At 35.4% G+C, this 15,316-nt stretch overlaps 2 protein-coding genes across 2 annotated transcripts in view; both read left to right on the top strand.

Annotated features, from left to right (window-relative positions):
* The first annotated feature begins 473 nt into the window (after window positions 1-473).
* The window catches only part of LOC306865751 (ras-specific guanine nucleotide-releasing factor 2-like), a 61,854-nt gene continuing 47,011 nt past the window's right edge, over window positions 474-15,316 (top strand). Inside the window, exons 1-2 of the mRNA XM_079410520.1 lie at window positions 474-1,139; window positions 14,575-14,681. Coding sequence (XP_079266646.1) covers window positions 861-1,139; window positions 14,575-14,681 — 386 coding nt within the window. The 5' untranslated portion in view covers window positions 474-860. The remainder of the gene's footprint in view (window positions 1,140-14,574; window positions 14,682-15,316) is intronic.
* Window positions 8,788-10,990, top strand: LOC306865752 (uncharacterized protein). The gene is made up of 5 exons (XM_079410521.1): window positions 8,788-8,811; window positions 9,399-9,649; window positions 9,986-10,136; window positions 10,228-10,516; window positions 10,628-10,990. The coding sequence occupies exons 2-5, from the start codon at window positions 9,502-9,504 to the stop codon at window positions 10,634-10,636; spliced, it is 597 nt and encodes a 198-aa protein (XP_079266647.1). The 5' UTR covers window positions 8,788-8,811; window positions 9,399-9,501; the 3' UTR covers window positions 10,637-10,990.

The following is a 15,316-nucleotide window of genomic DNA, read 5'->3' as shown; positions in this document are numbered from 1 at the left end:
CTAATAATTCTGCACACACTGTATAGTTTTATTGTACATGGGGGGGTCATTTTATTCATTTGAACATTGTATCCGACATGTTTTCTCACTGACATGCCCCCAACTCGGAAACTCGGGACTTTAAAAAAAAAATCAGTAATAAAGACTTTGTGGTGGCGTTATTACGAGCAGTAATAATAATCATGTGCGTTCAACTCGTAAATACGATCTATCCGACATGTCTTGAACGCACCAGCAGTGTGGAAAAGGTGTATTATTTATCTCAGCTGGCAACAGCGCTGTTGTATTTTGTCGCGCAACAACGCTTCTCATTGAAAACCGTTCGTTGGAAAAATCTACACTTTTTAAATGGATTTTAAAGAGCTAAAATCTGTCATGTTCCTGAAAACAGAGTTAGATTAACGCTAGTATCTGCTGCTTTCGGCAAAACTCATTTCTGGGAGGAGTAAAAGAGATACCGGCCTATTCTCTGTGGACAGTGATGTAAATAGAGAGCGTTGGGTAAACAGAGAGACTGAGAGGGAAAATAGTTATGTCTCTTTAAGTTGGTGCCAAAGCCGATTAGCGCTGATCTCGGTCGTGATTCTGTTGTACCGTCTGTTCACTGGATCTATTTTTGTTTTACGTCTGTGCGCGCATTTTAGACATATTTGTTGACTTTCTGAAGTGTATTTTTGTTTGCTTTGTTACCCGCGCACTTCTTTAGGATATCTTTGTGCGTAATTACGCGTTACTCGCGTCTGGAATCCCCTTTACGCACAGCATCAGCGCTTTCGGCTGGACTTCAGATCATCATCTCTGGCTGCTGTGTGTGAGGAGGAGGATGACAATGAGTTCAGTGTGACAGTCAGGGCTGTAAGATGCAGAAGAGCGTGCGTTATAATGAAGGGCACGCGCTCTATCTGTCCGTAGTGGCGCGCAAAGAGGGAATCAAACGTGGGTTCTTGAGTAAAAAAGCGGCAGAAAACAACCGCTGGAACGACAAGTACTTCGCGCTTTACCAGAATGTGCTGTTTTACTTTGAGAACGAGCAGAGCACCAGACCATCAGGGATTTATTTGCTGGAGGGATGCACCTGCGAGAGGATCCCGGCTCCCAAAGTGTGCACCGTTGGGAAAGAGAGTTCAGATAAACAGCAGGTATGATCTGACCTCAGATTCACTCCACATTTAATCTGTGATCTACTAGTTACTCGCTGTTACGATCAAAGCCAAATTTCAGGTGTAAGCGTGTTAGTTTCGAGGAAGTTGGTTTCTACACAAACCACGTGTTTGTGTCTGTTTATGAGTGTGTGTGTGTGTGTGTGTGTGTGTGTGTGTGTCATATAGTACACTGGGGCTAGTTGTCACAGTTTTTACTTTACTGACAGTTTCTCTGTCTAGGTTTGTTTTTATAAGTCATCTTCTGTATAGACACAAAATGAATGTTTAAATAATTAGTTTTTCGGACAAAATTCAACATTTCTTAAAATATTCCATAAGTTGAATTTTATTATAATTTTAGTTTGAAGCAGTGTTAATTTATTATCATTGAGACTAATCGATATATATATATATATATATATATATATATATATATATATATATATATATATATATATATATATATATATATATATATATTCAAAGTTTTAGCATTTTATGTTTGTCATTTTTATTAGTTACTGCTTTTTTAAAATCATGATAGTTTTTTTATTTCAGTTTTAGTTTTTCTAGAACATTTAGTGTAATATTTTTACTGTGCTTTGGCATATTGCAGAAATAAAATAATATTATGCTTTTTATATTTTATTTTATTTTTTTTATTTATTTATGGTTTTAATTTTTAGTGAAATATTATAACCCTATAGTTTCAAGGACAGTTTATAAAATGTGTCCTAATTTACTAAACTAAACTAGATTTGTGAAACCAACATACTAAACCTTTCTGCTCTCGTTCCTCTAATTCCAAAGAAACAGCCTTATGATGAATTCCTCATGTGACAACTAGCCCCTGTGATTCCTGTGTTGGTGTTAAGATGTTAAAACCTACAATAACAGCTCATATTGCACCGCTTTTAAATGAGTGGATATAAGTGAGTAAATGTCTGTACACTGATATTATGGCTTTAACGTTTATTGTACATGTGCAAGGTTTAGGTCTTCATCAGCAAAATGAATACAAATGAGTTCTGAAATAGAATTTTGAACACTTATTGTCAGTGTGCAAACATGAACATATTGTGAATGTACATTTGTTTTGTAGTTATGCTCAGCTCTGAATTATTTAGTAGGTTAGAAACTGGTGGGTGGAATCTTTAATTAGTCACAGCAAAATGATTAACTGACTGATATTTTTGGCTGTTTTGAAATTGAGCATCAGCCTCAAAATTTGCTTGGCACTTTAACAGAAGTTTCTTTCTGCTTGTGTTAGTTTCTGTAAATATTGCATTTTTTTAGTGCATTTACTGTTATCAAACTGCATTATATACTATATTATATGTATTATTGATTGTTATAGGCTATTGGACAGCCACCATGCTTTTAAATTCACAGAAAAGTCATGGAAATTCTTTGGTCTAGAGGTTTGGGAATCAATATTAAAAGTAAGTCTGCACATAAACGGACATGCACTGCGGCCACCGCTCGTGTTAAGCAGCATCTTGCAGATTATACACTCATCTTCTGCGTATGAAGCAGATATATTCTGATCCCCAGCCTTTTACTGGGACCACACGAGACATGAAAGCCCCTCATCAGCATGACGGCACTCAGGCCAACATGCTTTGTCCAGATTAAGGCCTGTTGCCCGTTCATGGGTCTAAGCCTAAATTTCCTAACATGCTGATGAGCAGGGTCTGTCTGTGTTTTGTAGTTTCCTGTTGTTGTTTTTTTTTTTTTTATATATAATAATGCTCAAATTATCCAAATTTACCATTTAAGATAATAGGGGTAAAATGTATTTATTTATTTTTCACCACTGAGAATATGCTCACTAATGAGAAAATTGATTGTAATGATGAATTTTGTAGTAAGATGTGATTAATTCCTTTAACAAAGCACTATAGCAAGCACACACCTTATGGAGGTGCAAGTTATGGAAAAAGGGTAACACTTTACTTAAAGCCTTTATGTATAATGCATTATGAAATTAGTTAATGCACCTTATAATGCATTGTACATTCTCATGAATAATTGTAACCACAGTTAATACATCATAACACTTATCAATTCATTGTTATACTATGCATTTTAAATTCGGGTACAATTATTTACAACAAGATATAATGTATTACAACATAGATTATGAATAATTCTAATGCATTGTACCCTTTAATATAACACTTTATAATGCATTACGCATGAAGGCTTTCGGAAAAAGACTTAACTGTTCGCTCACTTAAAAATAAACGTATTATTAATGAAGTGAGCGTGCAGTTGTTGTTTGTTTTTTATTATTGATACACTGATGCGCTTATTTTCTTTTTCGTTTTAAATAACTCTCAAATTCCCCAAATTTCCAAACTAAAATTTAGGGGTAACATGTATTTATTTAAAAAAATGGCATTTATTTATATTTCGTGATGTTTGTTGTATTACTTTTAATTAGTTGATTTTAAGAATAAAAAGTTTAAATAAACACTTTTACAGTGTACTTTGACCGTTGTGAATAATGACAATTACAAATAAACTCAAAAGTAAAATGTCTCTACTCACTAATGAGAAATGTAATAAATTTGTTCTTTTTTTTAAGGTAAAATATAAATTAGAATAGCTATCACCTAACCATAGAATACAACTGTTTTGCATTTTTAAAATAAAACTGTATTAATGTATAATTCTATCCAATTGAAGGCATTCCTTTAAGAAGAGGTTTTGTCAGATTTAGCTAAGTAAACCCACTCACAAGCTCTTCTGTTATGTTATAGCAGATGTTGCTGCCCCCTCCACACACACACACACACACACACACACACACTTCTCTGAGATTATGAGTCGTCAGTTCTGGCCAGCCGTGTGCTGTCAATCTGAAACACTTTCTTCACACGGCTCATGTGTATGGACGTGAAGTCTAACATTTTCCATTTTATTTGTTTTGTTTGTTTAGTTCAGTTTTTTTTCATAATAACATGTTTTTTTTTATTTGCATGTTATTCATTGAACTACACTACCAGTCAAAAGCTTGGAATTGTTACATTTTATAAATGTTTTTGAAAAAAGTCTCTTCTGTTCTCCAAGGCTGTATTTATTTGATCAAAAATATAGTAGAAATTGTGAAATATTATTATATTTTAAAATAACAGTTTTCTATGTGAATATATTGTAAAATGTAATTTATTCCTGTGAGTCAAACCTGAATTTTCAGCATCATTTCTCCAGTCTTCAGCGTCACGTGATCCTTCAGAAATCATTCGATTTGCTGCTCAATAAACATTTCTGATTATTATTAATGTTGTAAACAGTTGTGCTGCTTTATATTTTTATGGAAACTGTGATTATAGCCTACCATTCAACATTTGGGAAAAGTAAGATAAAAAAAAAAATAAAAAATTAATCAAAAGTTACAGTAAAGATTTAATAATATTACAAGAGATTTCAATTTCAAAAAAGTTGTTCTTTCAAATGACATTTTTTAATATTTGAATATATCTCAAACGTATATTTTAAAATATATATTTTAAATGGTGTTTTTACTGTATTTTTAATCAAATAAATGTAGCATTGGTGAGCAGAAGAAATTTATTTCAAAAAAATTAAAACGTTGCAATTATTCCAAACTTTTGACCAATAAAGTGTTTTATTGAATTATTTCCATTAATATAATCATTTTTCAGTGCTTTTTATTATACATTGCCAAGCATCTTCTTTATTATTTGGTATTACTGATAAAAATATTGTTGTATGTTGAAGCTGAGCCTGTCTGCATTTGCTGGTGTTTGTTGCAGACGCATCATCAGCACAAAGCATCAGAGAGCTTCAGAGTACTTGAACAGCATTTAAAAGCAAATGCTGATTGCGCTTTGATTTCTGGGCCAACTCAATTAAACAAGCTTTTGTGATGTGCGTATTTATAAAACAGTCGTTTATCGATGGAAAAAAGTCTTCTGAATTCATTTTAGAATAAAATTAGAATTAATTATGGTAACGTTTTTAATGTGATAGTTTGGCAGTTTTTAATATAAGCTAATCCAGTTTGAGCTATTGTGATGCAAAGTGCTCATAACCGCATTATCTGATTGGCCGATATTTCCTCTCGCTCCAGTTTCAGCTGTGCAGCATTCATCGCTCTCTTTGAACGTACATGATAAAGATTCAGATGCAAATGAAATATGCTTGACACAACCACCAGCGTGCCAATGACTTGTGTTACCATGGAAATCAGGTTTGATGTCATGTTGAAGTGCCACTGTATTATTATGCTTGCAGCACTTATACATCACCAGCTTCCTACTGCGTCAGCTGACTTTGATTTCTTTTCCCTTTAAAGTCTACATTAACATTTAAGCGTACCCTGTTTATTTTTTAGATCACTCACTATCTTTAAACACTGCAAATGAAATGAGAAATTCAGTCTGCTTGCACTTTATATATAACTGTACTGTTCAAAAGTTTGGGGTTGGCGAGAATATATATGCATTTATTAAAAACAGTAATATTGTCAAATATTATTGCTAATTAAAATAGCTGTTTTCTGTGTGTATATATTTTAAAATATAGCTAATTCATTGCTGTGATCAAAACTGAACTTTCAGCATCATTACCCCAGTCTTCAGTGACACATGATCCTTCAGAAATCATTCTAATATGATTTGCAGCTCAAGAAACATTATCAATGTTGAAAAAAATGAAATGCTGTTCTTTTGAAATTTGTATTCAAAGAATGTTGAAAAAAAATCTGTTATGGTTTGCAAAAGTAAAGAAAATAAATTTAGTGTACAGTAGTGTACATTATATCTGAATGATTTATATATTTTAAGCTATTAAAATATATTAGAAATATTTTAAATACAGTATAAAGTTAATTCAATATTTATTATTAATCACTGGAAGTCTAATTTTATTTTGTTTCAGTAGTATAATGTAACGATTTGATTCTTAATCGCATAGAAAATCCTAATAAAAATAATAGTTCTGGAACCAAAAAGTTAATTCCTGCCTGTTTTTTAATCATATGAATTTTAGAAAATTATGCTTTTTAAAATAATAAATGTTGAATAAGTCCACTTCCGCCCTTAAAAATATATATATATTTTTAATATTAGCTATTTACATGTTTAAATTTGAACTTTTCTTACTGCATAAATGCCATTGCACGTTGATTTTGTCATTTTTTTCTGGATTCTTGCAGATGTAGGCCGTCTGGAAGAAGCGTTTCCCGTGATTCTTGCGGTTTCGTGAGCTCTGCTGACCGTAAACGGGCCTCAGACATGTGCAACACAGTTCTGGGTTCCCATCTAAGAATAGTAGCCCTTCTGGTGGAGTGTTTCTCTCAGACGTGGTTATCTGAATGAAAGTCTACGGTGCATGACTTCGGAAGGACAATCTGTGACCCAAGAAAACACACATCTAGAGCTGCTAGCAAAAATTATGCAAATGAGTCAGATATGAATATGAATTCTGACCCGTCAATGAGCTTTGTTATTGTAATCGGATGCATAAAGCTGATTTCAGTGGGAGATGATAGTTCTGTGGATCGGTGAAAGTGAAACAGAATCCGATGTATTTGTGGGCCGGCCGTGTCTATTGTTATCTCTCGGTTTAAACAAGGCCTGAGGCTCAGGACAGCGCATTAAAGACAGAGGAGAAGCTCTGCCGGTTACATAACCACACACACACACACCAGCCGTGCATCATGAGAACACAAACGAGCCCTTAAGCCTACGTCCTATAAAGTACTCTAATTTTTCTGGCTCTTTCAATCCATCATTTATTTGAGGGTGAACCTGTCAAGAACATGTCCGTTTCATATTTCTATCCATAATCAAGTGAATTTACATCAGAAAATATTGTCTGTAGTGAAAATCCTAATTTAGTGTTTCTGCTCAACAACAAAAAACTTGCATTATGGTAAAATCGTGGATTCAATCTCTTTGTCAGTTTGTTTTCTTTCAGATTTTGTATTTCTTTTTTAAACTGATTGGTCATAGCCTTACTGATCTGAGCTAATGCATCAGCTTATCAGTGGAATAAAAGCATTATTTGTCGGTAATTTTAGCAATATTCAAACTGAGCTGCATAAGATCAACGAGGCCTACCATCAAGCAGTTTCAAAAATAAGTACAAAACCTGCGTTAACTGAATGTAAATAACTTGCCCAAAAGGTTGAATACAATGTTTGGATAATAATATGTGACCCTGGACCACAAAACCAGTCATAAGTGTCAATTTTTCGAAATTGAGATTTATACATCATCCGAAAGCTGAATAAATAAGCTTTCCATTGATGTATGGGTTGTTATGGGATAATATTTGGCCGAGATACAACTATTTGAAAATCTGGAATCTGAGGGTGCAAAAAAATCAAAATATTGAGAAAATCACCTTTAAAGTTGTTCAAATGAAGTTCTTAGCAATGCATATTACTAATCAAAAATGAAGTTTTGATATATTTACAGTAGGAAATTTACAAAATATCTTCATGGAACATGACCTTTACTTAATATCCTAATGATTTTTGGCATAAAAGAAAAATCTATCATTTTGACCCATACAATGTATTTTTGGCTATTGCTACAAATAGACTTAGACTGGTTTTGTGCTCCAGGGTCACATATAGCATAATGAAAAATTTATAAGCCATTGTATAGATTACATGATGACATTATTCACACAATAGCAGTGAATTATTCACAATGGAAGTCTGGACAAAAACATTTCAAACCTGGAAGACTTGGAATATCATGGCAGTTCATATTTCAAATAATTTAACAACACATTCACTTGTTTGCAGTTCTCAAATGCCAGTTAATGGTCACACTGATATGTAAACAATTAAAATATTGAATATAATATATAATATAATAATAATTTAGTAATTAATTAGCTTTTTAGTAATTAATTAATGATGTTGATATACAAAAAAAAATGGAGTATGTTTTCTTTTTCTTTGCTTTTTTTATATGAATATGGTATGTTTAAAACAAGTTTTATAAAAGTAATCTAAAAAGTAGTTCAATTACAATACTGGTTATATATATGTGTGTGTGTGTGTGTGTGTGTGTGTGTGTATATGTATATATACAGGTCCTTTTCAAAAAATTAGCATATTGTGATAAAGTTCATTATTTTCTGTAATGTACTGATAAACATTAGACTTTCATATATTTTAGATTCATTACAACACAACTGAAGTAGTTCAAGCCTTTTATTGTTTTAATATTGATGATTTTGGCATACAGCTCATGAAAACCCAAAATTCCTATCTCAAACAATTAGCATATTTCATCCGACCAATAAAAGAAAAGTGTTTTTAATACAAAAAAAGTCAACCTTCAAATAATTATGTAATTTTTTTACAATATGCTAATTTTTTGAGAAGGACCTGTGTGTATATATATATATATATATATATATATATATATATATATATATTAGAGTTGAGCCGGATGATCATTGGGTAGCTGACTGTGTCTGCGTTCTGTGATAGGCTAGTCACAGCGACACTGAGAAGAGAACGAGAAGCACCCGGCTGCAGCCTGCAGATTGAGGCGGGGCTGCACCTGGGGCGGGGCTGCACGTGTCGCCCCGCCCACAATACTTCTCATTGGTTAGTGGCGTCAAGTCATTACGTCGATTCTAGCGGTTTTTCATTTACGTTCTTCTTGGATGCATGGTGAGTACAGGCGAGCTACGTCTCTTGTCTAATTTGTTTAATTACAATATTTAATTCTGAAGTGCCGTTTAGTGTGTTGTTAAAAGGAAATGTAAAGTAGTTTCAAAATAAAATCGCATAACTTTACTCACTCAGCCATGTCACGCAAGGTGTAAAGGTCTGCTTTTAAATAACCAGGTCTGCGTTTCCCAAAAGCATGGCATAATGCTGCCTTCACGTTCTATCGGAAATTTAATAATTCTCACTATTGAAGTTGTAATTACGAGCTCATCCCATTAAGGTTTTGGAATGGGAGGGCGTTCATGTGCAATATTTACGAGAGCACTTGAAGGCAGCATTAGAAAGTTAGTGTGTGGTTTTAGTGGGATTATGAATTTGATATAGTGTTCCCAAAATAAGCCCCTTAAAAATAAATAGTGGCAAAACTGAACCAGCAGAAGTAATATAGGACAAGTTCATATTAACAATGGCTATACAAATTTATTGTTTTTCTGTGAATAAAATGATTAAATGTTAATTTAGATATTATTATAATAATATCTAAATAATATCTAATACTGATTCTCTGTATTTCCTTCTGTTTGCAGATCCTTGTCATTGTCATCCCCACCCCTCCATCTCTCCTCTTTTTTTGTTGTTCCTCAATTTATAACCCAAAGGCTCTTTTAAGAGCCATTACCCCTTGCAAAAATGCACAAAACGGTGTTAAGCAAGGGGGAATGTGAGCAGTATTTAAAAAGCTCCACTAGTGAGTGCCCATTCTGCAGTTACTCCAGTATGCCAGAACTGATGTATTATCACATCAAAAATCACTTTCAGTGGGCAGTTCAACATCATGGTGAGTTTAACTATCTTTTGCTCATCTCACTTTATTTAAAGTATAATATGGTGCTGAACCAGCCAGCAATGCACTGTGCATGCTTCGGATTTAATTGCTTGTGAATTTGTAGAAGAATATTTAATTTTAAGGTTCAGGTAAATTTAATTTTCTGCATTGCGCGCATTGACCATGGGTCTTTGTTGCTGAAATCACAAAAAAATGTGCTTGCACATGGATGGTGCTGATGAAAATTCTGTCTTGCGACTGTCCACTGTCCAGAGCAAAATGCAAACAAGTGAAGGTTAAATTTAGGCAATTTTCAACAAACTTATTTTCTTTTGTTTGCCCTTTCAGATTTCACCATTTTAAAATGTCGGGCAAAGTCTCACTTTCACTGCTGCTATTGTTCAGCGACTGTAATAACTCGGGCAAATTTGCTGAAGCACATTGCCACCCATGCTTCACCACCAACCCAGCCTTGGTCTTCCTCGGCCCAGCAGACGCCGCCTCAGTCCTCCTCGGTCCAGCAGATGCCGCAGACGCAGCCCCAGTCTTCCTCGGTCCAGCAGACGCAGCCTCAGTCCTCCTCGGTCCAGCAGACGCAGCCTCAGTCCTCCTTGGTCCAGCAGACGCAGCCTCAGTCCTCCTTGGTCCAGCAGAGGCCGCCTCAGTCCTCCTCGGTCCAGCAGAGGCCGCCTCAGTCCTCCTCGGTCCAGCAGACGCAGCCTCAGTCCTCCTCGGTCCAGCAGAGGCCGCCTCAGTCCTCCTCGGTCCAGCAGACGCAGCCCCAGTCTTCCTCGGTCCAGCAGACGCAGCCCCAGTCTTCCTCGGTCCAGCAGACGCAGCCCCAGTCTTCCTCGGTCCATAAGGCCTCATGAGTATAAGGTTGACTTTAAGTAATCTTGCTTCTTGCTTTTTCTAAAGCACTGGCATGGCTAACATAATCTTAGATGTGCATATGAAAGAGTTCTGTTTTGTGTGTGTTTTTGGATACAGGTGTTGTGAACTGGGGAAAATGGAGTGAAACATCAAAGGCTGAATTGCGGGTGCCTTTTGAAAATAAAGAGTGTAACACATGTAAAACCTTGTTCAAATCCTGCTCAGGTTTTAAAGGTAATGGGAAGCGTGGTTACCTGAGAGGATGCTACGACAGCATAGAGGACCCAGACTGCTGTTTCATGTGCCAGTAAAGTGTATAAAGAAGGAAGGTTTAATGATTAAAGGAGATTAAGTAATAAAGGAAGAAAGTGTGTAAAGGATGTTCATGTTTAACCAGACATTTATATGTACAAAAAGATGTGTTATATACAAATGTACAAATTTCACCTTTCTTTATCAGAATTAAACCGTTTCATACCTAAATAAATAATTGTCTTGGCATGTTATTCATATACAAACAATGCTGATATTTTTACCATAAGATTTTCATTATCAAGTAAATCCATAAATTATTAATTTGGTAACAATATGGTTCATTAGTTAACATGAACTAATAATGAACTGCACTTATACAGTTAACTAACATAAACAAACAATAAACTACTGTATTTTCAATAACTAATGTAAACGAAGATTAGTAAATACAATAACAATTGTATTGCTCATGGTTATAGTTCATGTTAGTTAATACATTACTGTTTAATGAATCTTATTGTAAAGTGTTACCATTAATTTTAATAACATCTTAAGGCATGACACTTGCTGAGAATATTTAACTTTTATTTAAATGTTAATAATACATGTAACAGTAAAGCATATACTGAAATTAAAATAAAAAACGACCATAAATAACTTGTAAGTGGTAAATGACCAATACACATGAATAGAAATAACTTAAACTTAAGTTGTAAATAAACTATATTTGTTGACATTGCGACTGCAATGAAGTCAAAAGCAGTAATTGGATTCTTGCTTGGAAATGTACATAAAATGAAATGTTTTCCAAAGATTAACAAATTTACAATGTATTGTTTAATACTATATAAATTTACCAGGTATAAGTAATTAACGGGTTCACAGGTTTGTTTTATATAATTATGTATTGCTACCAATTATGTTTCAACCGCATTTCCTGTTTACCGCGGCGTCGACGTCATTACTTTGCCACTAACCAATGAGAAGCATTGGGGGCGGGGCGACACGTGCAGCCCCGCCCCAGGTGCAGCCCCGCCTCGATCTGCAGGCTGCAGCCGGGTGTACTTGAAGAGAACAGCGCGCTCTCTCTCTCTGTCTCTCCCTCAGTCACTCAGGTTCGCGGGTTTTTTCCGTTAACGTTTAGGGTTTCTTCAGGTTTGTTTTTTACTTTGGTTTGTAGTACTTATTAACCAGTAGAGTTTTGGTAAACGTGGGGTTTGTTCAGACGTGGTGCTTGGTAGAATGCGACTCGCGTCTCTGCCTGTCGGAGATTTTTTTTTTCTTTTTTAAACCGTCAGCTGGCTCTAACCAGTTTTTTTTACTTCACGTACTGAGTGTCTGACACTTTCTTGCTGCATTTCATAAAAAAAATAAAGGAAGTAGTGGTATAAAACTATATTACAAATTAATTAGCTACACACACACACACACACTCTCTCTCTGCCGGTCATCGGAGTTTTTTTTTTTTTTTTTTTAAACCGTCTGCTGGCTCTAACCAGTTTTTATGACACTTTCTTGCTGTATTTTATAAAAAAAATAAAGGTAGTTGTGGTATAAATAATATTACAAATTAAGCAACCCATATCAATTGCATGCTTAAAATAACATACCTGTTAAAGCCCCGCCCATTTCAAGACAACCCGACCCACTTCCAGGTTAAATCCCGCCCATTTCCGGGTTAGGCCCCGCCCAGTCCGAGTACAGATACAGATACAGATAATTCATATGGTTAACAGATACAGATACAGATAATGCTGTACTCGCTCATCCCTAATATATATACAGGTCCTTTTCAAAAAATTAGCATATTGTGATAAAGTTCATTATTTTCTGTAATGTACTGATAAACATTAGACTTTCATATATTTTAGATTCATTACAACACAACTGAAGTAGTTCAAGCCTTTTATTGTTTTAATATTGATGATTTTGGCATACAGCTCATGAAAACCCAAAATTCCTATCTCAAAAAATTAGCATATCATGAAAAGGTTCTCTAAACGAGCTATTAACCTAATCATCTGAATCAACTAATTAACTCTAAACACCTGCAAAAGATTCCTGAGGCTTTTAAAAACTCCCAGCCTGGTTCATTACTCAAAACCGCAATCATGGGTAAGACTGCCGACCTGACTGCTGTCCAGAAGGCCATCATTGACACCCTCAAGCAAGAGGGTAAGACACAGAAAGACATTTCTGAACGAATAGGCTGTTCCCAGAGTGCTGTATCAAGGCACCTCAGTGGGAAGTCTGTGGGAAGGAAAAAGTGTGGCAGAAAACGCAGCACAACGAGAAGAGGTGATCGGACCCTGAGGAAGATTGTGGAGAAGGACCGATTCCAGACCTTGGGGGACCTGCGGAAGCAGTGGACTGAGTCTGGAGTAGAAACATCCAGAGCCACCGTGTACAGGCGTGTGCAGGAAATGGGCTACAGGTGCCGCATTCCCCAGGTCAAGCCACTTTTGAACCAGAAACAGCGGCAGAAGCGCCTGACCTGGGCTACAGAGAAGCAGCACTGGACTGTTGCTCAGTGGTCCAAAGTACTTTTTTCGGATAAAAGCAAATTTTGCATGTCATTCGGAAATCAAGGTGCCAAAGTCTGGAGGAAGACTGGGGAGAGGGAAATGCCAAAATGCCTGAAGTCCAGTGTCAAGTACCCACAGTCAGTGATGCTGGTGTTGGTCCACTGTGTTTTATCAAGGGCAGGGTCAATGCAGCTAGCTATCAGGAGATTTTGGAGCACTTCATGCTTCCATCTGCTGAAAAGCTTTATGGAGATGAAGATTTCATTTTTCAGCACGACCTGGCACCTGCTCACAGTGCCAAAACCACTGGTAAATGGTTTACTGACCATGGTATTACTGTGCTCAATTGGCCTGCCAACTCTCCTGACCTGAACCCCATAGAGAATCTGTGGGATATTGTGAAGAGAAAGTTGAGAGACGCAAGACCCAACACTCTGGATGAGCTTAAGGCCGCTATCGAAGCATCCTGGGCCTCCATAACACCTCAGCAGTGCCACAGGCTGATTGCCTCCATGCCACGCCGCATTGAAGCAGTCATTTCTGCAAAAGGATTCCCGTCCAAGTATTGAGTGCATAACTGAGCATAATTATTTGAAGGTTGACTTTTTTTTTTGTATTAAAAACACTTTTCTTTTATTGGTCGGATGAAATATGGTAATTTTTTGAGATAGGAATTTTGGGTTTTCATGAGCTGTATGCCAAAATCATCAATATTAAAACAATAAAAGGCTTGAACTACTTCAGTTGTGTTGTAATGAATCTAAAATATATGAAAGTCTAATGTTTATCAGTACATTACAGAAAATAATGAACTTTATCACAATATGCTAATTTTTTTAAAAGGACCTGTATATATGTGTATATATATATATAGATAGATGTGTATATATATAGATAGATGTGTATATATAGATGTGTATATGTATGTATATGTATATATATGTATATATGTATATATATGTAATTTATTTATTTATTTAATGTTCCTTTCGAAATACAATCTATTTATAATTTTTTCCACTGTGTGTTGGAGACACACTTGGTGTTTTATTATATTATCTTCTTTTGATTGGGTGTTTCACATGCTGCTTCATGATATAAGGCGAAATTACTCAGTAACACGTCTACTGTCATTTCCATTTAATAAGTGCATGCAAGTTCATGCTAGTGGCCGCTGGAAGCGTCTCTATTTAGGTCAGAACTGTATTAATGCTGCTCACCATGGGCCAAATGCACTATGAATGCTGAATGCTGATTTGTGGCCTACACTCTCATCTTTTTCAGTATTACTTCCTGGTGATTTTCGGCCACGATGGGCAGAAACCTCTGGAGCTGCGGACAGAAGAGGATGCTGATTGTAATGAGTGGGTGGAGGCCATTCAACAGGCCAGGTACAATAAAAAGACTGAACACTCAACGTCTTTGGAGAACATAATGTGGTTTTGCTGAGCTGGATAGCTTGTCATGTAACAACCTTTTTGTAGGAAAGACAAATCAATTGTTTCTTCTATATAGCAATGCAAATGAAGACTTCTCCTGCTTTTCAGAAGAAAAAAGACCCCAGCAATCCCACACCAGGGTTATTATAGTTAAATAAAACTATAAAAAACATTTTTATTTCTTACTTGGAATAACTGTTAACAGAAAGAAAGAAAGAAGATTTTGTTTTATTTTCGCTAATTTATCAGTTTTGTTTAAATTGAAGAACTAAATAACTAAAACTAAAACAATAAAAAAAACATTTCCGTTGCTTGAAATATCGGTTAACTGAAAAAATTAAATGTAAAAAAAACCTTAAACTTATTTTATTTCAGCTAATTCCACTTTTTTTGAAAATGGGCTCATTTTCCAACTCCCCAAGAGTTAAATAGTTGAGTTTTACCGTTTTTGAATCCATTCAGCCGATCTCCGGGTCTGGCGGTAGCACTTTTAGCTTAGCTTAGCATAGATCATTGAATCGGATTAGACCATTAGCATCTTGCTCAAAAATGACTAAAGAGTTTCGATATTTTTCCTATTTAAAACT

The sequence above is a fragment of the Barbus barbus genome (assembly GCF_936440315.1).
Source record: "Barbus barbus genome assembly, chromosome: 47".
Lineage (NCBI taxonomy): Eukaryota > Metazoa > Chordata > Actinopteri > Cypriniformes > Cyprinidae > Barbus > Barbus barbus.
The sequence above is the reverse complement of the archived record's forward strand: the minus strand, read 5'-3'. Positions and strand labels throughout refer to the sequence as shown.